Raw genomic sequence first — 25,325 nt, forward strand, 5'->3', positions numbered from 1 at the left:
GAAGGAAACAGTTTCTTCTAGTTGTGGGCTGACAACTTAAAAGTAGTGTACAATAAGACCTTTCATGGTATGTCCTGCAGGAGATCATTTTTCTGTCTCTATAATCAGGTTTCTCCTTACCTATACTTCTCACCTCCATACTGCTCATTGAACTACAAAAAGCCATGTTAAGGTAGCTCTACATACATATTGTAAAAACCCTCTGAGCTTTTAGAATGTCAAGGTACTGAATCTTTCATTTTTATTTACATCCTGCCTTTCTTGTATCATGAAACTCAAGGTGACACAGATAGGCTTCCTTTGCCAAGCACTGACAAAGCTAGGCCTATTTAGCATGCAGCCATATTGAGCAGCAGACATCATTCAACAGACATATTGATGAATGACCTAATCTCAGGAAGGCACTGTGATGTAGCCATTGGAAACAGGTAAAACAGTTACAAGATCTGTATCTATTCTAATATATACCTCTGCAACTTTATAGCAGTAACTTCACTTTTTAATGCTATATACTTGAAGACATCCATTGGCTAGATTTATTCAGTCCAGCAAATACAATGAAGAAAACCTGAGGCATTCACTTTATTACAGTTCAAAACAGATAATAAGGCATACAGGCTTGCTCTAACTGTTCCATAATGCAAAATCTTACCCATATATATAATCCATATTCAAGTGCTTTCATGCAATACTATACAAGTTTCCAGAGAAGCTAATGAAGAAATGTGCATTGAGGCAACATTTTGCTCATATCACCATCTCTGTGATGGTAGTTTGATGTATCTCATATTAGTAAAATTAAGAACAGATGTTGCAGAGCTCAAGTAATTCACAGTTGTGCTTCCAGAGTAATAAAATTTACTGTGTTCTGCTATTTCCAGCAAAATCATTACCATTTAGGTTTGAGTCACTAATACATTAAACTAATTTGAGACTGATGGGCAATTTCTACTCTACACATCTAAGAATGCTTTGTTTACATGTTACCCCTTGATGACAAAATGTATTTAAGGAAGAGCTTTAACTTACTAAAATAAGGGTATGGGTCAGCTGAAACTGATTTGTAGAGGGGCAGGATAATACAGTGTCTTCTTAAGAAAATGACAGCATAATATGCCAGTTTGTTTTAAGCCCCACCCTGGCAGGACTTAAAAGTAGAGGTCATTGTCACAACCACAATCACAAGCATTGTTACTTAATTGGAAATACAATATTCATGAACAAAAATCTTCCTTTTAATCATGTAAGAATGCCCACTAACCTCTAATTATCAAAGATTTCTAACAAATATGCATGTGTTTTATGAATTCTTAACTAGAGGTGGACTAAAGCTTTCTTCAGAAAGCTTGGCTATTTAACATATTTGTAGTTTAATGACTTTTACAGACATGTTTACAGGAAAGCTATATCAGATGCCTTATTCCTAACACAGGAATGAACTGAAGTTATTACATATTAATGTATTACTACAGCAGGTTTACATAACTTGTAAACCTACTACACTGAAGAACACTCTACTAGCAGCTATGTATGGTAGCTCTTCATAGTCTCCTAGCTTTGCTGTATGCTCAGTTAGGAAAACTAGTGCAATTAACAAACAACACAATACATGCTAGTAGGTAGCATATGAACTCGGGAGCACATTTTCTAATACAGATCTGTGCTATAGCCAAGCTGCATTGCCATGACAAAGGTAGAAGCAAAAGCAAACCTGTTTCAGTATTGACTTCACTTTCACAAATATCTCAATGCAGCATTAAAGACTGAATATAGTTTCAGCCAGAAAATGTGAGACAACTGTACATTATAACTGTTACCTGAAGAAAATTATATGTATGCACATACTGCATTCAGTTCAGTATCCAACACAGTTGTTTAAAACTTGCGTTTTACCAAGCAGCTGCAAATGTTAACTCATTATGACAAGCACTGGTTTAGTTCTCTTTGGAAGCTGCTTCAGATGTATTTTGAGAAATGCCACAAATGTTTTATTAAATACTGAAGATACTGTTCTCCAGTTGTAGGGTTTTGGTACTTAAAAATCAATCCTTCCCCTTCAGCCTATATTTCTTTAGGAAATAACATGACAAAATAGTTTATACTCAGACTTAAGTGCCAAATGCACCTTCACTAAACTTTGCTTTTGATTAGACACAAAAATGTTCACACAGAGATCTCTCTTCAACAATGTTAGTGTTTGTGTCCAAAGGATTTACAGTCCTTTTAATGACTGGAATTTCAGGATGTTTTGACACAGTAATTTGCAACAGGGCTGTATCCTTTAATTGTACCCTTGGAGGTGCTCTGCTTCCAATCCTAGAAAAGTATTCCCAAGCGTACTCCCACTCAATGATTAACCAGAGGGACAGGAACACAAGTGTTGTCTGCCACCCTAGAAACTCCTCCTAAATTCCTCAGACACTTATACAGGGCTTCCGGGAGGAATAAAGGTGATTAGAGTTCATAGCAAATACCCCAATCATCTGTGGTGAAATGGGGAATAAATCCACCTAAAAGTTTTGCAATAGTCACATGTATCAATTCTATAGGTTTGTTTTTTAAAAAAATCAAAATAGTGTGATTCCTCATCCCCTTTCCAACTAACCAAGAATTGTTATGGCTTGGGAGTCCAACTTGGGAGTCCAGGTACAAACATGTGCTTTACAGTCCTATTCTGAAAAATAACAACTACTAAGCCACATGCTCCAATTAAAAGAAAATCCCCCCTCCCCCCACCAATCCTGTGCCATCATGTAAGAACTGATAGTAAAACTGTTTTCTAAAACTAGGGTCAGCTTAATTAAAAAAGACACAGTTCATGAAAATCATTTATCCACCACTTTAGTGATGACATGCAATATTAAATGAGGTAATGAACCCTGTGAGTGCATCCTTTTCTGTGTCTCACTCTGTATTGAACTGCAAAAAGGGAAATAAAGCAGAATCAAGGCAGGAACCATGAAAAGATTCATAGCCAGAAAATGGAGCCCTGAGGATATGGAAAGTGGTAAGAAAGCTGAATTTCTGTTGTGTTGCCTTCCTGGATTCTCAAACTGAGTCTATATACATGCAACAAAGAAGCCTTATGATGTGTCCTGCTTTGTTTCCCCTTCTGAATCTTACCACCTCTTCTTTGGAAATTGTAGAGATTTGTAGACTAAAATAGATGTTTTAGTTGGATAAACAACTGGCAGTAACCTATCAGTTGTCAATAAGTTTTTTGGCTTTTGCATTGGCTTGCTCAATACGCTCCTTGTTGACTTCAGCCTGAAAGAGAAAACATAATGTAAGACTGCTAGTAAGCTAACATAATAGTGGGATGTGGGGAAAGTGGTTCAACTCATGCTGCTTCGCAGTTCTTTAAGAATCACCCAGAATAAGTTTATTTAATATTATGGTGGTAAAAGAAACTAGTTGTTAAGGGGTATGTAATGGCATTTGAGTAAACTTCTTTCTACTGCAATTCACGCAGGATATGGTATGGTACCCAGCCATTAGTGTTGGACACTGACTGAACTTTACACCAACACTTCAAGATCTGAGCTTGAGTCCTGAAGTGTTCAGAACAAAATGCAAGGCACTATGTTAAACCGATTAAGCTATCATGCACAAAACAGCTTCCTTCCTCATATCCCAGTACAAGCAAGAACATTATTGAAACCATTTTCTTCCTCCCTCCGGTAACATCCAGCAAAAAGATCAGTGGAATGTTTCCCAATAGCACTGCAGAACCTCCCTATTAAGTGTTTAGCGGCCACATACTGTGGTTTTATTAAATTGTGAGGAACTATACAGCACCCTAAATAGTAAAACTGCTTCACATACATAATCTCAGCAATCAGCTCTGCAAAACAGGCCAGCACCACCATTCATGTGTAATGACAAGGGAAATGAGAAAGTTAAGGCAAAAAGATACTAGATTTACTCACTTAGCTCTGAAGTGAGTTCAGAGCTAAGTGTAGGTCTAAAACAGACTTCTCAGGGCCATCTTTTAAATGCTCAGGGCCATGATGCTCTTCATCACTATGGTACCGTAACATTTATTTGCATTTGAGTTTTCCCTAGCCCTGTGGCCCTGGGGACATGTTGAATTGCCCATCCCTCCCATTAGGTTTGCCAAGGTTAAGGCATCAGGGGCCAAGTTCTCTGTTCTTACCTTGTCATTTATCTGCTTTATCTGTTGGTTTTGTTTATCAATCTCATTGCCCATGCCCAAGGCCATATTTTTCAGATTTCCCAAGATGTTTCCCACTTGATTTAGGTTTTCTTCCATCTCATCCTCTCTGGCATCATTTGTTACCCTGTTGAATGCATTTGTTGAGAAATCACAAGTTCCTTTCTCCTGAGTGTCACATATTCCACTTTTTCAGAATCATTATTTTCATCAATAACTTTTCTAAAGACCCTGAAGACTCACTAATCCTTTTTCAGAAAATCTCTTGTGGCTTACACAGATTTCTCCTCATGCTTTTCAATTACAAAGATAAAAAGCTCACCGTGTTATATATCCTCCCGTTGTTCCTCCTGAGGCCGGTTGTTGATAGTCTACAACATGTCCTGGTTGTTTCGACACTACACGATCAGTTGAATTCACTGTACCATCACCCCACGTTGTCTTATATGCTTTACCAGACTCAAAATTCTTTGTTCTACAAGAAAAGCAAATTCATGCACAATTATAGCTCATCACATAGACAGTTTAACTATTGTACAAGATCCCAACATTAAAGGATTGACACTAGTAATTAATCCAGGCTTGCTACAACTAATCCTAGCTTCCTAGAAGATTACAAGCATGTTTGCAGATATGGGTTAACACTAAGATTTTTTATGTGTGCACTTAAAAATGCAATATTCAAGGCTGACTTAAAGCTACATGCTGTTACATTAATAAATATTATACAAGAAGTAAAGGTAAGATTCTATTTTTATGAAGCTCATATAGTATAGTTGCATGTTAGACTGTTGATATCTATTGTAACTCAGCCTTCACTGATACTACCAAAGGTTAACATATTTTAAAAGTTTAGCTGAATTACAACCTGAACTGTAAAACCATATTGTATACCAAAGAAGAAATTATTCTCACCTAGGTATACAATATGGTTTTCTATCTCGTACTAGGATATTTCTGGGTGAGATCAGTGGGATATCAAAAGGAATCACAATTCTCATAACATATGCAGAAATTTATATAACCATTGATGATTTTACAAAGTAACATAGAACATAATTGCGAATACAGTTGTGTTTCTAGAAGGGAAAGTAAAGACTTCTAAATTTAATTTTGTAATGCCAAAATTTACTTGAAGAGAATCTTATACATAAGTGTTTACTATATTTTCATGGTCACTTCAAAATATTTCTTCAAAAATTTTCAACTGACTATAACCCACTAATTTCCTAAAGCAAAATTCAAGAGATACAACTGAATTTTAGCCACTATTAACATCCCCAAAGTCGAAAGTACTGTTTCTGATTATTCAGGTCAAAATAATAACATGATCTACAAACAACATGACACAGAGACAACACAACTATGGACCGTCACAAGATTAGTTGCATGTTAAGACAACATGCACATGCACACATGCACCCAGTTAGAACATCACCTTCAGATAGCTGGTTAACAGTACAGGGTGCTTCATAAGATTGAACTTTTCCTAAAGTCCAGTTTGACCAGTTAAGTGAATCCAACCTCTGGTGTTAAATCTTCATTTTATTAAGCAAGGAAAGGCAGGATGGTTAGGAGAGAGAATAAGAAAAGAGTGTACAGTAAGACACACAAGCAGATAAATAGTTGTTAGCAAACAAACTATTTCAAAGAATAACTGGGATTCTGTGATTAGAGGGGAAATCAGCTTTACCCTTAACTCAGGCAAAAGAAAATGAAAATAATTCATGTTGTGAGCCCTATATTCACTTGTGTTAAGGCTAGGCCATTCCACAACTGTTAGGAGAATGTCATACACTAATGTAGCTCTAGGAACAGAAAAAAGGTATTTCTTTAGCTTTCTCCTCCAAATCCATCCGGTTCCTCCTCCCCTACTTACTTATGGCAAGCAGGTAGAGAGACGGGTCAAGCACATTGAAAAAGCTTCCGTACAAACCTCTTATGTAAATAAATACATTTAGAACAATCATAAATTAGATGTTTAAAACAAGAACATACACAAGCTAACCACAGTATGAGAAAAAAGTGAGAATGCAATAAGGAGAAAGAAGACAAGATACTTAGAATGTATCCCACACTTTCCCTTCTTGTTCAAAGTGCTTAAGAGTATGATTTCTTGCTTTTAGTTAACCAACTTGAAATAAAGAAATCCACAGCTTTTTCCACACTAACCAAGTGTCATTTTAACAATACCAACTTATACTATCACAGATCAATATAGTCTTAAAATAATAGTAATCTAAAAGCTTATTCAAACTGGTACTATTACTTTATTTCTTTTACATTACACAGACTAAATTCAAACAATATGCACTACTAGAGCCTCCTGTCCTCTCATACAGAGAAAGATGGTGTCCTCTAAAGCACACCAGTGAAAATGGCCTAAGTTTTGAATTCTGAATGCTTTTCAGTGGGCTGTTGCTTTTGTTTTGAACAAAGCATGTTATCCACCTAGTTTTAACTGACCTATTGCAAGGACAGACACAAAGACCACAACATTTGTTGAGCTCAGTCAAGTTCTTCTCAGCTTCTCTCATGTCTTTGTTTATCTGGTCCATGCCTTCTTCTATGCGGTTTAGCTGTTCTAAAATAAAGTATTAAAAAAGATGAAAGGTTAGGGACCTTAAATGATACAAGATGGTACCTGTTCAAAAAGAAACCTCTACAGTTCAAAATGCTTCTTAAAAATAGCTGGGGAAAAGACATTAAGAAGCAGTTTTGAGTTGCAGAAAGGAAAGTTTTTGAAAGCCACTGGAAGGTGTGTGTGATGAGTAAGTTCCCTAGATCTTATTATAGATGCAAGAAAATTCTCAGAAAAATATATGGATATTCTATAATGCAATTTATCACATATGTCCAGCTTACCCCCTTGTTCATCCAGCATGGTGATGGTTTTGATTCCTGCATCTTGGGACTAGAAGGAACAGAAAGCATATTAATATGGAATACAAAATCAGCAAGATCCAGGGCTAGAATCAGACACAAAGTTTGAAACACAACAGCCTCTTCTACAGCATTTCTAGAAAAACATTCCATGGAACAAAAAGTATTCACTAAAAAGACCCATGCTGGATCAAACTCAGAGCCTAATACACACACCTTTGCAGTTGCCCACGAATTTCACACAGTGGGCAACTAACCTTCAATGGAATGCTCACAAGCAAAACATGAGTAAAATACAACCTCTGATATTGAGGTAGTATACAACCATCCAGTTTAGTAGCCATTGATAGAGTTATCCTCCATGAATTTGTCCACACCCCTTCCTAAGCCCTCCAAAATTAATGTCAATAACTACATCTTGTGGTGAACTACATCTACAGAGAACTGCAGAACCACAACTTCTATAGTTCAATGATGTACTATGTGAAAAAGTACTTTTTAATCTGTGCAGAATCCATTCACCAGTTACACAGTATGACTCCACTGGGTTTTAACATCATGAGAGAAAGAAAAAACATATTTGTCCAATTTTACCATACCATGCATAATTTTCTATACATAATTTTTTATCACATTTCCTTTTAATCACTCTTTTTCTAAGCTAAACAATCTCAGCTGTTTATTTATTTATGTACTTTATTTATATTAGTAGCATATAAATGTTGAGTACAATTTTTAGTTGTGGTAAAAGACATACAGCACATTACAAAATATTGCAATGCAGATTTAAGTACCTTAACAGCTAGTGAATTTTTAAATCCTGTTCAAAATAATACAACAGTATAAATATTAAAGTTCCAATGTCGCTGCTCCAGTCATTTTTATCAGAGCTCTTCTACAGATTTGAGAAATGTACCACATAGTTTAAAATAGCAACAGCTGTTGAAACAACTGCAAGAATGATGCAGTGTTAGACATTTTGATTTGTTTTTCCCTGCACATGCCAAAAAGTTCTCAAGCTCTTCCTTACCTCAATGGCCATGCCAAGGATCCGCCTTGTGCTTTCCAAAGACTAAAAGAAAGGCAAGATTTATTTAAGACATGCATTTAAAAACATTTAGGTCACACCATAGTATACATTACTTCAAACAATTCAGCATTATGACAAATCCTTGCCTCTGAAACTGTATAACTGGGTTACAGATCTCTCTTTGGTTAGTAATAATGTCAAACAGTATTCTTTCTTTTTAAATTCAAAGTTTGATCATTTAAGACAACTAATTTAATATGAATGGCCTTTATTTATTTCCTTAATATGAAATTAAGGAATATGAAACAGATTTCCTTAATATGATGCCTACCTTTTATTGCATAACCCTAGAGAATTATTCCATTTGTAGAGATATTTACCTCATCTGTAACTTGATGGGCTCTCAGCTGAATTTCTTCAGGTGACAACTCAGCCATGATTGACACTTTTTCTTCAATATCTGACTATTCACAAAGAATGGAATTTTCTCTGCAACAAATAATGTGTTATTTTCAAAGGCAGAATCCTGACCAATTTCAAGTAGTTCAAGTTCACTGCAGATAAGTAGCAAGAAATGTCATATTTCTCAGATCTCAAAGCAATCTTGGATCTCAGATCTCACAGCATCTCAGTGGATCTCAGAGCTTCCTAAAGAGGTCTGCCTGGAGCTGTCATTATTTCCATTTTGGTGCCAGACAAAAACTGTCCTGTTTCTAAAGTATTTCAAAACCTGACTTTAACATCTGATAGTAAATCTCACCCTGCTACCAATAGGTCCCCCCCTTCTCTGTACTTATACTGTTGGCCTGTTTTTAACAATTTGAGCCACTTAGAATACCCTTAGAGGGTTATTCAGAGTCCTATAAATGTGAAAATAAATCAAACACTACATTTTAAAATTTCAAAAAAATAGGAGAATTCATGACAAGAACTATTACATATGTGAAAACCATACTGAAATATTCCTTACAAGAGTTGTGTTAATTGCTTTATGCAGGCAACTTTTAGTCCTGTAGATGTTTTAGCAATTTTTAGGCATTAATGTTATTTTATACTGCTGCCAATGGAACATGATTTTAAAGGCAATATATTTATTTACAATGTTAAGGTTTATGCTTTATTTTTGGGTTTTAATATATTTATATACTATTCAGTATTTATTAATTCTATTTTTCCTATTTTGGTTTTAATCCTGTTTAGTGATTTTATTGGTATTATTATTGGTTTTTATAGTAAATATTACATTGTGATTGTATTTTTATATTAATTTTAATATGTTGCAAGCCACTCAGCCTATGGCTAGTGGGCAGCATAAAAAATGAATCGATAAAACAAAAAATGCAATTATCCCTCATTGTTGACTATGCCAGAAGTTGTACACTCATGCTTTAAAGTCAAAACTTGACAAATATGAACATGCAGTCATATAGTGTACTACTATCACTAAAAAAGCACTTTAAGTGACATTTTCTACTTCTATTAGTCAAACTAAGAACTGAAGAGACTAAATTCATCCCAGCCCCAATCTCTTACCCAATGCTCCCCTGAACCACAGTCTTCCTTTTCTCCCACAAATTGTAAGTACTCATCCAAGAAAACATTTCATTAAAGAGGAGGAGGAAATTTGCTTGGATCAAGTAATACTCTCTTGATCCAAGCAAGAATGAAGAAGCTCAAGACAACTAATTCAAGATTCTCTTCAACTCATCAACAGCACTACCTTTCAGGAAAGTACAACCCCCTTTTAGGAGACTTAATAAGAAAAATGACTGCATCAGGCAGAAACATGACAAAAGTTACCTCCTTCCCCAGAGCAAAGTATATTCTACCTAGTGGTGCTGCTGGGACTAAACAAAGGAAGTTAGGAAAGCAATTGCTTCATGTGTTTTTAACACAGGAGCTCAACAAAAGGGGAAACTATCTAATAAAAATCTATTTTCCATAGATTCAGTGATAACTTCAAGTCCATTTCTCTTTATTGTTCCCAATAGCAAACAAAATAAAGGAAAAAGTTCTACGTAACAGTTCTGCTTTCTACATAACTCACTGTGTCTAACAGCCTGTAACAAGTTGAGATTTAATGTGACTTTAAATTAAACATGATGCATCCATGAAATTATAATGCAGCACAAATTCAGTCAGGCATTGTCTGCAAAAAGAGTTCTTCAAGTGAAGTTTGATTTCCCTCAACTATTCTTCATTAATCTATTCTATTTAAGTCCTTTTATTTATTCATTTTTTAGGAAAAAATAAAATTTGCATTTCCATTTTGTACCTACAGTGGGCAGAAGCCAGTTATCACACAAGCAGAAGTCTACTTATGCAACAGAACTTTATCCCTCTGGTTTCAGCCTGACCATGAAGCTCAATAGGCTAGTCACAGACTTTCCCTAATTTAGCTCACAAATTGTCATTGTGAGGATAAAATGGAGGAGGACCATATAAACTGTCTTGGGTTACTCACAAGAAGGAAAATGGCAAAATATAAATGTAATAATTAAAAAATCAGATATATCTGAGATTGGAAAAGAATTGGTACAGCAAAAAGGTGAAAAATCCACGGATTTCCCAAATCTGAAAGACGAAGAATCTGGTAAGGTGTCCTAATAAATTACCTGAAGTATATATTATCAACTTTTTAATGTCAAAACAGTCCATTAGTGATTGAATAGGCAAGATAGCGCCCAGGATAAGGAACATTAATCTAAACATAAATACAGAAAAATTGGAGGAATGTCAATAGCTGTTTAACTGCTATCAACTTTCACAATAAGAAACCTACATATAAAGCATTTCTCACATAGTTGTGTGAAAAATCATACACTGCTTACACCATTTGTAGGGCTGTTTTGTCTGATTGTTGTATGTGTTGATTTATTGTTTTTATCATTATAGTGTGTTTTTATCTTGGGCCAATATAGCAGAATGTAAGTCAAATAAATACATAAATAAAAATTATCACTGCACAGAAAATAAGAACCAGCCTAAAAATGCCCTACAGCAAAGGTGGTCGACAGGCAATCTCTTTAGGCTGGATCCAGCACCATGGAAATTTCATGTGGTCCCCAGTAGTCCAATCAGATTTCAGTCAAAAAATCTTGGCATCACTCATAAAAAAAAGTATTTTCAAGTTGTATGTAAGATATTCCACACTTTAACATTTTACCTTTATTTTTCATTGTGCATGGAATATGCAAAAATGAATTTATATTTGATCCTATGCCTGAGTGTACTCATATTCACCCTAAAGTTTTAGTCCTCAGACCACAGCTTAGAAAAGAATGTCCTGAGATTATAGATCACTATTCCTGACCAACAGTACATACAAACTGTACAGAGTTTACAAAGTAGTAACTACCTACAGATATTTCAATCCCAAAATTAACTTGCGATTAGGACAGTATTTTTCTCTCGATGAGCAGTAATTTAGAATTTTGATTCTGACTGCATTTCTAATATAACCAGCTTACTCCAAGAGCAGGCAACAAAATAGTGTTTGGATCCAGTTCACAAGAGGGCATTCCCGCTTCTCTTTTTCTGTGCACTGCTTCCCCTTCATATTCTGGAAGTGCTATTGCATAATGGCTAAAGGACATTTGAAAATGATATGGGATATGGTATGGTTGGTGATCTGCACATGGAAGGGAGACTTGGTATGCAGCCCACTCTGGAAAAGCATGATAGGACCAAAATCCACCTGTACGTAAGAATCCAAATTACAATGTGCTAATTAATTTGGTGGTAGCAATTATATGAAAATTGTGCCAGCAACCGGCTGCTAAAATGGTATGGAAGAGACTTATATGAATATGCAAAATAATCATGGGACACTAGTCTTACTGTACTGTTTTGTTGAATCTCCTTCTCAGCTAACCACCTTGTGTAGTTTTTAATTTTTAAAATGCTTTGTAGAAGCCCCTTCACAATTGTTGAAAACATTGATTCACTCCTCAGAAACAACTCATGACAAGTTGCTCAGTTCTGCTTTGAAACTAAAAGCAAATATTAATCTTCAACTCCCGCAAATACTTACCAGAGTAAGTCATGCATGCATATTCAAGGGGTGTAAAAAATATTATAATAATAACTCTACCAAAATAACAAATCAACCTTAATTTTAGGACAGCAATATGAAAATAAAAGCTATCCATCTCCCCCCCCCCCCCAAGCTTCTGAGTGAGTTTACCAGAGCTGAGCAGGGCTATCAAGGACAGGACATTGTAGAGAGATTCATTCATAGGGTCACCATAAATCAGAGACAACTTGACAGCACATAACAATAACAGGTTACTGAAAAACATATTGCTAAACACTTTTACAATTTCAGTTCCTGCTACACAGGGGTGTCATACTACCAGACATGTATAACTACTGACCTGGTATAAAGTTTATTTTAGTCTACTGAGACCAGACCTAGCCCCAGCCATTCATGATCTAGTCACCTTGCGATTACACTACTAAAGTAAGTTACACAACTTGTATCGTCTGATGACAACCTGGAAGTTTCAGCTGTATGTCACCATTCCATAGTAAAACATGCACAAAGATCTCACAATAATTTCAAAATGTAAACTAATACATAATTTAGTTTAAACTAACACATAAACAGCAGTATTCTATAATGATAGATAGTTTAACTGAGACCATGTCAGCAAAATATAAACAAGAAAGCAATCAATTTTCAATAGACCTGTCAAAACATCTAATATTTATACATTTAGCATTATACTGACTAATGTAGCTGCCAAAAAATGAAACTGCCAAATTTCTGGAAGCAGTTAAGCAAACAGAACTTAATCAGTCTTTTCACAGCTTTCCTGGTTGCCAATTTCTTTCTGGTTTTAATTCAAAATGCTGGTCTTGGCCCTTAGAATTCTAATCTCAGTTTTCTTCATTACATAAGCCTGCCCAATAGTTTTGCTCTCCTGCTTTTGGTTCTTTCACCATCAGAAATGCAGATACATACTTGAAACAACCACAAATACCCCCTTCTTGCTTCCAAACACCATGAGTCTCTTTCTTAATATGTTTTTATGTTGCTGTTAATGTTTAGTTCTCTTTATTGCTTATGTTGATTTTACTGATGTGGGGTTTTCTACATTATGATCATGTATTTTGTAAGCCATCCTGATATGTACCATAGAAGGGCAGGATAATAATAAATGTTCCTCAAATGAATCGCCTTCTTACACTCTCTTTGATAAGCCTCTAAATGGATGTATTTGCATACAGGAAACACTGGAATATTCTAAGTATTGATCCAACTGAAAGTAAGATACAAAATAGAATCCAAAATTAAGGCTTGTTACAAAAATACTTCATTAGCAGATTTTTAATATTTTCTCAGGGCCTGACAAAGGTTCATGGTGGCTTATTCTCTCACCAAAGATAGTCATCTCTCTATTAACATACTGCATTCATACTTAATGTTACAGCAATTAGAAGTCAAGTTTTGATATTGCAAACATTTTATTTATATGCTGCATTTTAACTGTAAGAAATCCAGGGTAACTGACACAATCCTCTTCTCAAATTTACTCCCACAACAACCCTAACCCCAACCTTATATAGTAGGTTAGGCTGAGAGTCAGTGACTGGTGCTAAATAACCCTGTGAGCTTCGTGGCTGAATTCTGAGTCCCAGTCCAATACTTTAACCACTATGCCACACCAAGTATCTCTGCTAAACACCTCAAGAAGATGTGGGATATTATTTTGACTCAGACCGGGGTGTGGGAGGAGCTGGCTGAGGGAGATGAGACCTCAAAGCTGCAGCAGATAAAGTTGGGGGAAATACTACTGAAGAGACAAACAAGCCATACTGCAACCATGAGAATACCAACCAAAAATGAAGGGTAGAAGTAGGATGGATTAAGCAATAGAGAACAGAAAGTTGATGTCAAATGAGGATGGAGAAGTAGCCTAGAGTAATATGCCAGACTCACACTCCAAGAATCTCTTCAAGGAAAGGATCCACCTGGAAGACATGGCCTTATTAGCAAGCCTTGCATGAGATGGTTTTCCTACTAGTTTGTTATCAATTTTCTTACTAATTTGCTTCTTAAGAAGCTGGTTTTCTCAATTGTCAAAATAGCTTGAGTCTTGGTAATGCAACCTATTGTATAACCTGAAGCAAGACTGGCTTGTTTGTGCTTTTTTACATAATACAAACCACTTGCATAGCTTTACATACCAGAAACTTGAGTTTACAGAAGGCAGGGTAGCCTGAAGATATCTCCCCAGTAATGGTTTGATTAAGTTTGATGATCATGCTTAGAACAACAGCTTTCAAATTGTATATAATATATTCTTATTTTGTTCTCAACTATTTTTTATCCTCCATAAGTATGCATGTCAATAATGATCATACCATAACTATCTCAAACATCCTGAGAATTCATACAATAAATAAGCTAATTTACAGCACATTTCTATGAATGTCTACTCAGATGAAAATCCCATTCCGTTCCCTGGACTTACTTCAAAGTAAATGGCTCATGAATTGTGGTCTACTTACAGAAATAGCTCAACCATTTATTTTTTCTGCTACAGATTAACTTGACTGCTATACTATGATTTCTAAGCAAGAGTTCAAGTTAAACAAACTTCTCCTAAATACATTTAGGAAACATATTTTAGTTGCTTTCACTAAGGTTGCCCTAATATATTTCATGAAAGCAATCTGAATCCAAGGACAATAAGGATTACTTCTATAAATATTGATGAAATAACTATTTCAGAGATCAAATTGAAAAGTAAACATAATATGTTATAGTTTACTGTTTGTTCAGGAATCTGATGCAGGGAAGGGCATAGCACCCAATCTACAGGATATTATATTGATTATGAACTGCTAGTAGTAGTAGTAGCAGATTTATACACCACCTTTTTATTTTTAAAAAACTCAAAATTATTGAGCTTACACTATTCTCCTCCTGCTTTCAATCTTATTCCTAGAACAATAACCCTGTGAGGTAGGTTGGGCTGAGAGTCTGTGACTGGCTCAAAGTCACTTAGCCCATCGGGGCTGCTAAAGCTCTGAATGCCTGAGTTCCAGTCCTGTGCTCTTAACCACTGCACCACACTGACCCTCACAGTGGGACTAGGTGGAACCATGAGACAAAAGCTGCTTTGGTACAGAAAAGGCAGCAAACATGGAGTGGAAAGGGGTATAAGATAAAAAAGATGGCACCTAACTGTTTAGATTAGCAAATTGTTTACTAGCCATTTTGACACAGACCAGAGGAAGCAAAACTGGTAGGAAATTAATATATAAAAAAGAATCTCAAATTACAACCAAGCTGGACTTAATTTTTCTACAGTGGTGTAGGCTTCATAATTCATTCATAGTATCAAGAATACAGTTCTTCCAGATTGAGCAGATATTCTTTTCAACTCTCTATACTGGAAAGAGCCTTTAACTTGGGTATGACCAATAAATCAGAATGGAAAGAAAAACAAATACTGTGACCCAAGATAAGCCGCTACTAAAAAGCCAGCCAAGAATGCAATTTAATAGTTCCCTTGTACCAAGGCTTTTCCAACTGCACTTCCTGTTTGCAAACATATGCCTATAGGAGAGTGTTTTAGCATTCAAGCATTGCCACTAATAGATATGTACCATTAATTAAATGAAAAATGCCATTTTGCAGTTTCTCCCAAAAAAGGAATCAAATTTAGTTCTTCCACCTCTGCTTCAATAAATATGAACAATTGTTGCTCTGTCTGAATACAGAATGAGAATACCCTTTTGTTTATTCCTACATAACATTAAGTATATGAGTAAGTTCAGCTCTCTAATACACACACCCATCTTTCCCTTGATTTTTTGTACAATCTAATATTGAACATTGGTACACTTAACAAAAAAGGAAAAACAAGCAAACAAAAAACACTTTCCTTTTCTCTAATGAGTCATCATAGCCAACATCGATTTACTTTGTATCTGCAAATAATCATAAGCTTGAATTTTATTGCTGTGTAGTAATTCTATGAATTGCAATTCTGGGCACCTGTTTGTGCAACTATATATAGCTATAATATCTCAGGCCTGTTAGAATTGGTCTACCGGCCCATTTACTGGGGGATGAGTATTCAAACCAAACCACTTTACTCTTCTACAAAAAGTGTGTGTGTTGAAAACAAAAACTGTAAAAAAATAAAGTCTCTGCTTTTGGATATAAATAAATGTTTGAGCTACTTCCCACAATTCAGAAGCAGCTATTCCCAATTTATGTTAGTATAGGGGATAAATCAGCTGTGTGCACACCACACCTATGACTGAAGACACTCTTAGATCCATTATGGTCAGTACACCATACATGTCAGTTGCAAGCACATGTGACTGAAGACAGTAGGAATCTGTAGCCCTCCAGATGATGTTGAATTCCAATTCTCATCAGTCCCAGCCAGCACAGCTAACAAAAAAGAATTATCATAGAATAATAGAACTGTAGACTTAGAAGGGGCCAGAAGGCCCTTGGGTTCAACCCCCTGCCCTGCTCACTGCAGAACTCCAATTTAAACCATCCCTCTCAGATGAATGTCCACTTGCATCTTGAATACCTCTAGTGTGGGAAACCCCACAACTTCCTCAGGTAATTAGTTCCATTATTGTACAGCTCTAACAGTCAAGCATTGTTTCCTGATATCTAGCTGGAATCTGGTTTCCTCTAACTTGAGCGCATTATTCCATGTCTTGCACTCTGGAATGAAGAACAGAACTTCATTATGGAAATTGCAGTCTAAAAAAATTAGGATTGTGTCAGAAAGGAGAATTTGTTCTGTTCTCCTCTTAAGCCATTCTTAAAGATGTCTGTTTATTATCAGTTCGATAACTAACAATTCATAAATATTAGTATCAATATAAAGCAATATGTAACTGACTTTGTACTGTATAACTCAAATCCTATACAAATTTCAGCAGTCTACCTACCAATTACCACAAATGTTTACCCATTTGGGGTTTAAGTAAAAATTTCAGTATAATTCCATTTTCTCTCATACAATGTAGACAGAAGATTAATACAGATGAGGGACAGTGGGGGGGGGGGGTTGCTCACCCCTTTACACTAACCAATTCGAATTTTAGAAGCAAAAGTAACAGCATGTTCCTGACTCCTCTTATCAGTTCTGAATATGCTGAACAGACAACAGCATTATTAGGGCTCCATTAACTCAGTATACAATCCTATCTAGATGTTTGTCAGCTTCCAAACATTAAAACTAACAATCATCCACTGCAGAGCAGGTGAGATAGCAAAGATTATCTTCATCTTTCTGCTCTAAGTTTTCAGTAGCAGGGCATTTTTTGCCATCTAGCTGGGGTGCATCTGTGGTTGCCAGGTAAGACTGAAGCTGCATTCTCCTTTCTTCCATCTCTCTGGGGTCTCCACCTTTACCACTTCTTTGAGGTCACATTTGCTCCCTTGAAATGTGAAACAGCCCAGGGCACACTGGAAGTTCTAGGGCTTTTTCTGTCTATACTTCTGTAAAATTGCACAGTTAGTTGTTTACCATTTGAAACCTTCAAGAATTTACATAATAGTAATATTTACTTATTTACCAACCAAAAATGTCATTAACCCTGACTAAACTACTTTTCCATAATTTATCAGGAAAGCCATAAAAATTAAAATAGTATAAAACTGATTTAACTTTCTATTTTAGGTCTGCCAATAGAATGCAAATGCTGTTGTTCAATACTTTATCAGAGACCACTTTCAAGAATAACTTGAAAAGTGTATCAACACTCTCTTAGAGAAGTATTTATTTATTCTAAAGCAAGGAAGCTCTGAATACTTGCACCTATGTCGGAGAAGATACCAAGGGAAGAGTTAAAGCAGCAGCTTTAGTAGCCAAATTTATACCAAGTAAAACATTTTGTTACCATGCTGTTGCAGTTTGCAGGTAAGGGGAACTTTCAGGAACCTATGAGTTTTCATAACACAGCTGTGCTATGCATAAGGGAAGGCATACAAAAGTTTTAAACAAATAAATAAAATATAATAATCAGTGAAACAACTGATTTTTCCAAATACCAATAAGCTTCTGGTGGGGGTGGTACTTCCACTGTTTTAAATGGCTGCTTACTTTCTAGCTCCTTCAAAGCTCTCACTGTTTTGGATTATTTTATCAATAATAAATAATAGAATACAGAGAAAGGTGTACAGACACACACACACACACACACACACACACAGAGAGAGAGAGAGAGAGAGAGAGAGAGAGAGAGAGAGAGAGAGAGAGAGAGAGAGAGAAATAAAATAAATAAAATAAAATTGCCAAGGGATTTTGAACAAGTATAACCAATACATTCAAGTCCACAAATTTCTAAGAGTCTGAAAATATCTATCTTTCTATTATTCAATACACTATGGAAGTTCAGAAAAGGGGAGTTATTATTCTATATACTAACAAATTTTGTAATCACTTCAAATCAATTATAAATCATCAATTACTTTTTAAAGAGCTTCCTTTTACATCCTATTAATTGTACTGGGTATGATAAAATTTCCATTTGTCGTTAAATTCTTCAGTGGGTTTTCTATTTACATAATTAGTTAATTTTGCCATCACAGCACACTCTGCCAATTTATTTTTCCAGTCTTCAATTCTTGGCAATAATGGTGTTTTCCATTTAGAGGCAATTGTAATTCTTGCTGCAATTGTCATATATTTAAATAACTCTGACATATTCCTTGAAAAAGTCTCTGGCCTTATATTCAAAAGTGTTTTCTTAGGACTCATAGGAAACTTAGTTTTAAAGGTTTTTTGTGTTTCCGTGCATATCAATTTCCAAAATTTTAACTGTTTCACAAATCCACCACATATATTAGAAAGTCCCATCTACCTTGTTACATTTCAAACTTTTTCCATTACAGTTCTTACTGATTTTTCTATATCTTTTGGAGTAATATACCACCGATAAAACATCTTCTACCAATTTTCTCTAATGCTGGGCTAGCTGTGAATTTAATGTCTTTCTTCCATAGAGCTTCCCACTGACAAGCTGATATTTCTTCTCCAAGATTTCGCTTCCAAATTTTCATACATTTCTTGTCTTGTTGGTTTTCAGTGTCATGCTGTAGCAACTGTTTGAAAAGTCCTCCTAATAAATGATCATTTTGTTGTGTTATCAACTTTTCAAAACCTGTCAAATCTCTTACAATACTTTTGCCTAATTGTATTTCCCCTTTCAATCTTGAAACCAGTTGGTGATAAACAAAGCACTGTATATTTTTCCCTTCATCTTTTAGTTGTTGCCAAGATTTGACTTGTCCTTGTTGATCAATCATATCCCCATAAATTACAAAATAATTGTTTTCCTTAAGTATTTTCCATATGCTTCAACTGGGGAAGTCAGAGGGTTGGCAAACTAATATTTTTTCTCATGGAATACCAGATTTTTATTAGGCCATCTCCTAATACATGATTATTATTTGATATCAAGTCCTTTTTAACTCAATCATTAACCCATAAGAGGTTGCATATTCCATCTTCAAGAACTGCTATTTCTAACTTCATTTGCCTATCATTAGCTTCTTTTAAAGCTCTCTCAAACAACTTTTGGACCTGAAAATGGAAGAGCAGAACAATACTACAAATCATTTCCAAGTTGCAGGAACTGGGATTAACATGCATTTTGTTGCCAAATAGCCTACCATTTGGATTCACATTCCTGATGTCCAGGATCAAAACAGCCCTATGCATGAGCAGAAATACTTCTGCTTACAGAGAAAGATACTGCAAATTTTTGTTTCTAATTGCAAGCTTTTGCATAACTGTTAACCATACTCTGAACAGTCCCTCAAGCTTTAGGGGAAATTACTTAGAGCTCACAAGGAACTGCTGTGGAAAGGGAGTCCTTAAACATGTATGCATGATAATTTGTATTCTGGAATGCATATTTAAATAGAACATGTTTTGAGAAAACAGTCATTACAAAAATCTGCAGGATTGGATATCTATGTCTAGGAAATGAGCCTTGAGAAAACAAAAGATAGCACTCTTCAAGTACTTGAAAGGTTGTCACACAGAGGAAGAACAGGATCTCTCCTCGATCATCCCAGGGTGCCAGCACACAGAATAACCAGCTCAACTTGCAGGAAGCCAGATTCTTGCTGAGCATCAGGAAGAACTTCCTGACTCTTAGAACAGTACAACAATGGACCAATTACCTAGGGAGGTTGTGGGCTCTCCAACACTAGAGGCACTGCAGATGCAGCTGGACAGCCATCTGAGAAGGATGGTTTAAGTTGGAGTCCTACAGTGAGCAGAGGGATGGACCTGATGGCCTTCTGCCTCCTTCCAATTCTACAATTCTATTGGTTTATGACTTCCAGTGAATTGTAAAGCCTGTTATGATAAACTGAAAATGCATAAAACAAAGTTATCTGGAACGGGTTAATTAGACTAGTCAAAACATTGTTCCATTGTATGGTGAAACCATATCAAAGAATCACCAGCCATGGATATAATTGAAGTATATATTATTAATTGTTATAGTATGTGAATGGTGGTAGTATTGGTCTCCAGGGTGGTGGGTCACTATTCTTTTTTAATTATTGTGTTCTTATGTTATATTAACATTGTTGTGAAGTATTATATTTATGGTTTTTTCTAATTAAAAAAATAATAAAAGGGGGATCACTAGCCAAAGTAGAAGGCACTTTAACACTTACAAAAATCAGTGCATAGTAGCAAGACAAGATAGTGTTCTTGTTGTTACATTGCATTTATATTCCACCTTTTCTCCCCTTGCAAGGAAACCAAGGTAGCTTATATAGTTCTCCCCCCGCTCCATTTTATCCTCACAACAACCACACTGTTAGGTAAGTTAGGCTCAGAGTCTGTGACTGGTCCAAAGTCACTTGGTGAGCTGGTTCATACCCAGCATTATGTGTAAACAAACAGTAAAGCCACATGAAAACATCTGCAAGGGTTGACTTATGACAGTCTTTCAAGTTCCTGCTCACCCTTGGCAACTAATACATGATTATTAGGGATTCTTACAAACCATTTGTGCAGGCTTCTGAAAGAACTGAGAATGCTTCTCTTATAAGCATCTCTCCTGCTACATGGAATACAGAGGTTGATGGGAACTGTGATTCTAAGAAGCAGAAACCAGCAAGAAGCAGTTTTGAGAAGGATGAAGGTAAACAAACTGAAGCTCACTGCAAATAAGACTGAAGTATAATGGTGGGAAAACCTGCTGATCAGGATAAAGTTTAGAGATCATTGCTGGATGGGCTTACAGTTCCCATGAAGAACACAGCTTGGGGATTCTATTGGATGCAGCATTATTGTTGGAAGTGCAGATGTAATTGGTCACCAGGACTGTCCTTTATCAGCTTGAACCAATTTGGGACTCAGCCAACTATCTGAAAAAGCAGCCTTTGCTACAATTACCTTGCCCTCCTTACATCAAGTCTAGACTACCATCATAGTCTGTACAGAAGCTTCAGCTGGTACAGAATACTGCTGCCCAGATGTCTGCATGGGACTAAATGATTAGATGAGTCTTTACCAGCTGCAGTGCTTGCCAATGTGTTTTCTAGGTCCAATTTAAAGTACTGGTGTTTACCTTTAAACATAGGTCCTGTTCATGTTCTTGCTAGTATGTTCTAATAGGACAGTGGGCACAAGCGATATGGTCTTTACTGTGAAGGTTCTATTCTTATGGAATATCATATAGGATTGTACATAGCTTATTCCCCATTTTTAAAACTAACTTTAATATTCTAGTCTGCTTTTAAATAAATAGATGCACATTTTTATTTTATACATTTTGCTTTTCAGTGACTGGTGCATATTTTTCCAGTTTTTTCTTTTCTATGGAAAAAATCCATTTCAAAGTTTATTAGTAATACAAAGTAATTCACTTCCATTCTGTTTAAAATACCAGTAGAACTGCACCGTTAGGTAACTTATCCATAGAAAAACCTTTACTGAATATGAGAAGTTTTTCCAGACAGACTTGGTTTATGTCTCTGAATCCAAACTTTTGGAGATAAGACAAGTTTGATAGTGGTCACCTTAAAACAAAAGCTGCAGAATGGGATAGCCATGTCTAGGTCATTAGCTCCCAAAGATCTGATCCATTTACAGTTGAATCATTCTTTACCTTTGGTCCTGGTGAATATTTTTCAGTTTTGTTTTTAAAAATCTATTTAACAGTTTGTGTCTAATTATATGGAAGGGTGATAAAGTTATGAAAGATGTAAAAAGGAAAGTAGATGATGTTTATTCCCTAGGAAAATGTAACAAATGGACTGATTCTGGAACAAAGGGAAAGGCCTGCAGCTTACCAAACATCCAAGCAATACAGCATGAAGACATTAAGACTGTGAACCTAAGTATTAGCTTCAGATTTGGAGGTTTCCTTAAAGCGCAGGACCCTCCTCCTTGCCACTGTCACTACTGTTTCTTCCCTGATTCTTTCCTAATCTGCAGCAATTTCCTCAAGATGGAAAAGCAAGTAAGAACTGCTGCACCTTTCCTTACTTTTGTCACTGGTCACACACTTGGAAAAGACAGACAGGATGCCATGAAGAGCCAGGAAGTCCCTGCTAGGGTCTGGACTTCAGCAGGTGCTCCATGATGCTTGACCTATGTGTGAATTTTCCTCTGAAAACTGTACTATGAAGAATAAAAGCATTCATGTTTAAAGAATGTTGTTAAAGCTATTTCTTTACAATAATAAATTAGTACTACTTCCCTGGGAAGCCCCTTTTTGGTTTCCATCGCATATCTGCAATGGAAAGTCTCTCAAAGGAAAGTCCCTCTTAAGCTGTAAAGTAAATATTCAGCAAAGGTATTCAGACAAGCAATACGTAATTAGCAGGGCCTTGGGGCAGTTCGGAGAACAGTAAACCTTTTGGCAACAGTCTTTCTGAAATACCTAACCAGAGGAAGCCTGGGCCTAGTCCAGCAAGCCGGTCTCTGCCTCCTTGCCCGCAGCTGATGCTGGGGCTCAGGCCAAAATGTAACCCCTTTGCCGCCTATTTCCTCGGGCTAAGAGGATGAAAAGAAGAGCAGTTCCCGCCCATCCAGCGCCTTCCTCCGGCGCCTGAGCACTCCAGTCCCCCCGGCACTCAGGACCACCGGCCCCCACACACCCGGCACTCCGCTTCAAGCCCACTCACGTAGCGAGCCGTCCCCCGGGAAGACGCCCCACCTCCCCGGCAAGTTCTCTCCGTCCGTCCGTCCGTCCTCCCTCCCTCCCCCGACCCCTTGGCGCAGGCAGGCAGCCAGCTCTTCCCCTTTGGAGACTCACCCCGGAGCGTCTGAGGCGAGAAGCCCTCGCCCTCCTCGCCAGCCCCACACCCGGAGCTGGGCCTTTCGCCACAGGTCGCTCGGCTCCCCCGCCCCCGAGCGGGGAGATCGCGCCTCGAGGCTTCGCGAGGACCCTTCACTCAGGCAAGCCCCACCCCGGCCAGCTTCCTGTAGCCTCCTCCCTTCAGTTCCTCCTTGGCCGCCAAGCTGTCACCCTCCCCACACCCGAGAAGAGCTACCGCCTCCTTCCCTACCCCTATTTCAGAATCACAGCGCATTGGCCACTTCGGCAGGAATTGTTTATTGGTGAAATCAAGTGACTATCAAACTCTGGCTCCAATTTTCACTTCCAAAGCTCGCTGATCCACTTTCCTGTCCCTCCTCTTCCCACCCATTTTGTTTTTAATGGTTTGAATGGGTACAAGCGGGAAACTATGATATGATATGATCGGGCCAATACCGGCAGTGGAGACACCTCTGCCTCTCGACTCATAGGCTAATGTAAACAGATTAAAAATCAAGGTTATGATTTGCTACAAGACTGGATATCCGAATCTTTTCTGGACCTAACAAAAATAAATTTTACAAGGAACAACTAACAGCTGCTACTCAATCCTGTAGATGCTGTATACCCAATCCTAAAATATCCCCCCTCGAAATTACAGCACAACAAACATCTCTTGTTGGCATAATCTTCCAAATCTAAAGGGGTTCGTGTCGGCCTATTCAAGTTTTAGATTCATTTGAATTTAGGATAATAATGGCTTCATCATGCATATCAGGGTCTGCTGGTGTAGTCTCCAAGGCAGACTTGTCTAAAATACTCATAATACTCTTGTATTGTCTCTTACAATAATAATATCCTTCATTATTCTATTTTAAATTAGAATTATTACTCAGAATAATAATAATACTTTTGTCTGCAATACTCATACTTGGTCTGTTGTAGATAGTGGCATTTCAAGTTCTTCAATATGCTTGGTAACGTAATCTGACAAGCAACTGGTCTTCCTTAAAAAACTACAGGTGTTTGTTTTGTTACATCATCTTTTTCATTTCAAGAGTAGTTCAATTAATTTTCTTTTGCGGACGTGCCATATGTACTCCAAGGGCTATTATTTCCAGCAAAGGTCAGTTAAACAATTTTTTAGAACTCAGTTCTTTAAACAGCTTCCCGCCCCGCCGTGCCGCGCCGCGCCGCGCCGCGCCCCGCCCCGCCCAAAAAAACCCTTACAAGTCACAGCATTCCCCAGAAGGTGTTTTTTTCCTCCAGTTTAAACATGCATAGGATCCCACCCTTGTTTATAAGACCCATACCCATGAGCACAGGTAGCTATGTTGGCCAGAAGAAAAATCCAAAATCCAAATTCATGCAGTATCTTTATTAAGCCAAAACAAAGCTTACCCTAAATATGCAAGCTTTTGAGATCTCGAGATTTCAAGATCTCTTCATCAAGTAAGATATTAAAAAAGCAGGTGGAGTGGGGTAATAGGAGGGAGAGAGACTGGCTTGATTTTGAAGTAATAAGATCTGTATTTTCAGACATTTCAGAACTTGTTGCCATCTTCGTTTCCTTTGAAAGAGTTAAATGCGGATTTGGGTAACATAATTTTGAAATAATTAGTTATCTTCATTATAGAGTGCAGCTTCTGCAAGTCTTCTGTTATTTCTGTGTAAACTTAATCTTTGCTATGCTTTGTTTATAACGTTAAAGAAGTAAGAAATGCTCCCTGTGCATGTTTATTCAGAAAACAATTCTCCCTGTATTCGGTAGGACTTAATGCCCTGTAGCGTTACGGTCAGAGTTACCAAAACTATACTTCCCAAAATACACCGCTCCTTGCCTTATTCGAATCACAGTTTTCTGACGTGGATTCCTATCGCTGTGGCTCTGCGAAACGCGTTTGTATGAGACGCAAAACTACTATTCCCAGAATGCAAAAGCAGACAGGTTTTGCGTTC

The 25,325-nt window shown here is 36.9% G+C and overlaps 1 protein-coding gene across 2 annotated transcripts; it reads right to left on the reverse strand.

Moving 5' to 3' along the window:
• Positions 1-553: 553 nt before the first annotated feature.
• SNAP23 (synaptosome associated protein 23) lies at positions 554-23,556 on the reverse strand. 2 transcript variants are annotated; one of them, XM_044437011.1, is made up of 8 exons: positions 23,365-23,556; positions 8,468-8,576; positions 8,088-8,129; positions 7,040-7,088; positions 6,641-6,758; positions 4,497-4,649; positions 4,157-4,301; positions 554-3,267 (listed from the first exon to the last, which is right to left on the reverse strand). In XM_044437011.1, the coding sequence occupies exons 2-8, from the start codon at positions 8,522-8,524 to the stop codon at positions 3,202-3,204; spliced, it is 630 nt and encodes a 209-aa protein (XP_044292946.1). In that variant the 5' UTR covers positions 8,525-8,576; positions 23,365-23,556; the 3' UTR covers positions 554-3,201. The 2 variants fall into 2 exon arrangements, with proteins under 2 accessions (XP_044292946.1, XP_044292944.1); XM_044437009.1 differs by lacking the exon at positions 23,365-23,556 and adding an exon at positions 22,592-23,202.
• Between the last annotated feature and the right edge of the window lie 1,769 nt (positions 23,557-25,325).

Source organism: Varanus komodoensis, unplaced genomic scaffold, assembly GCF_004798865.1.
Source record: "Varanus komodoensis strain SLA01 unplaced genomic scaffold, ASM479886v1 scaffold3, whole genome shotgun sequence".
NCBI lineage: Eukaryota > Metazoa > Chordata > Lepidosauria > Squamata > Varanidae > Varanus > Varanus komodoensis.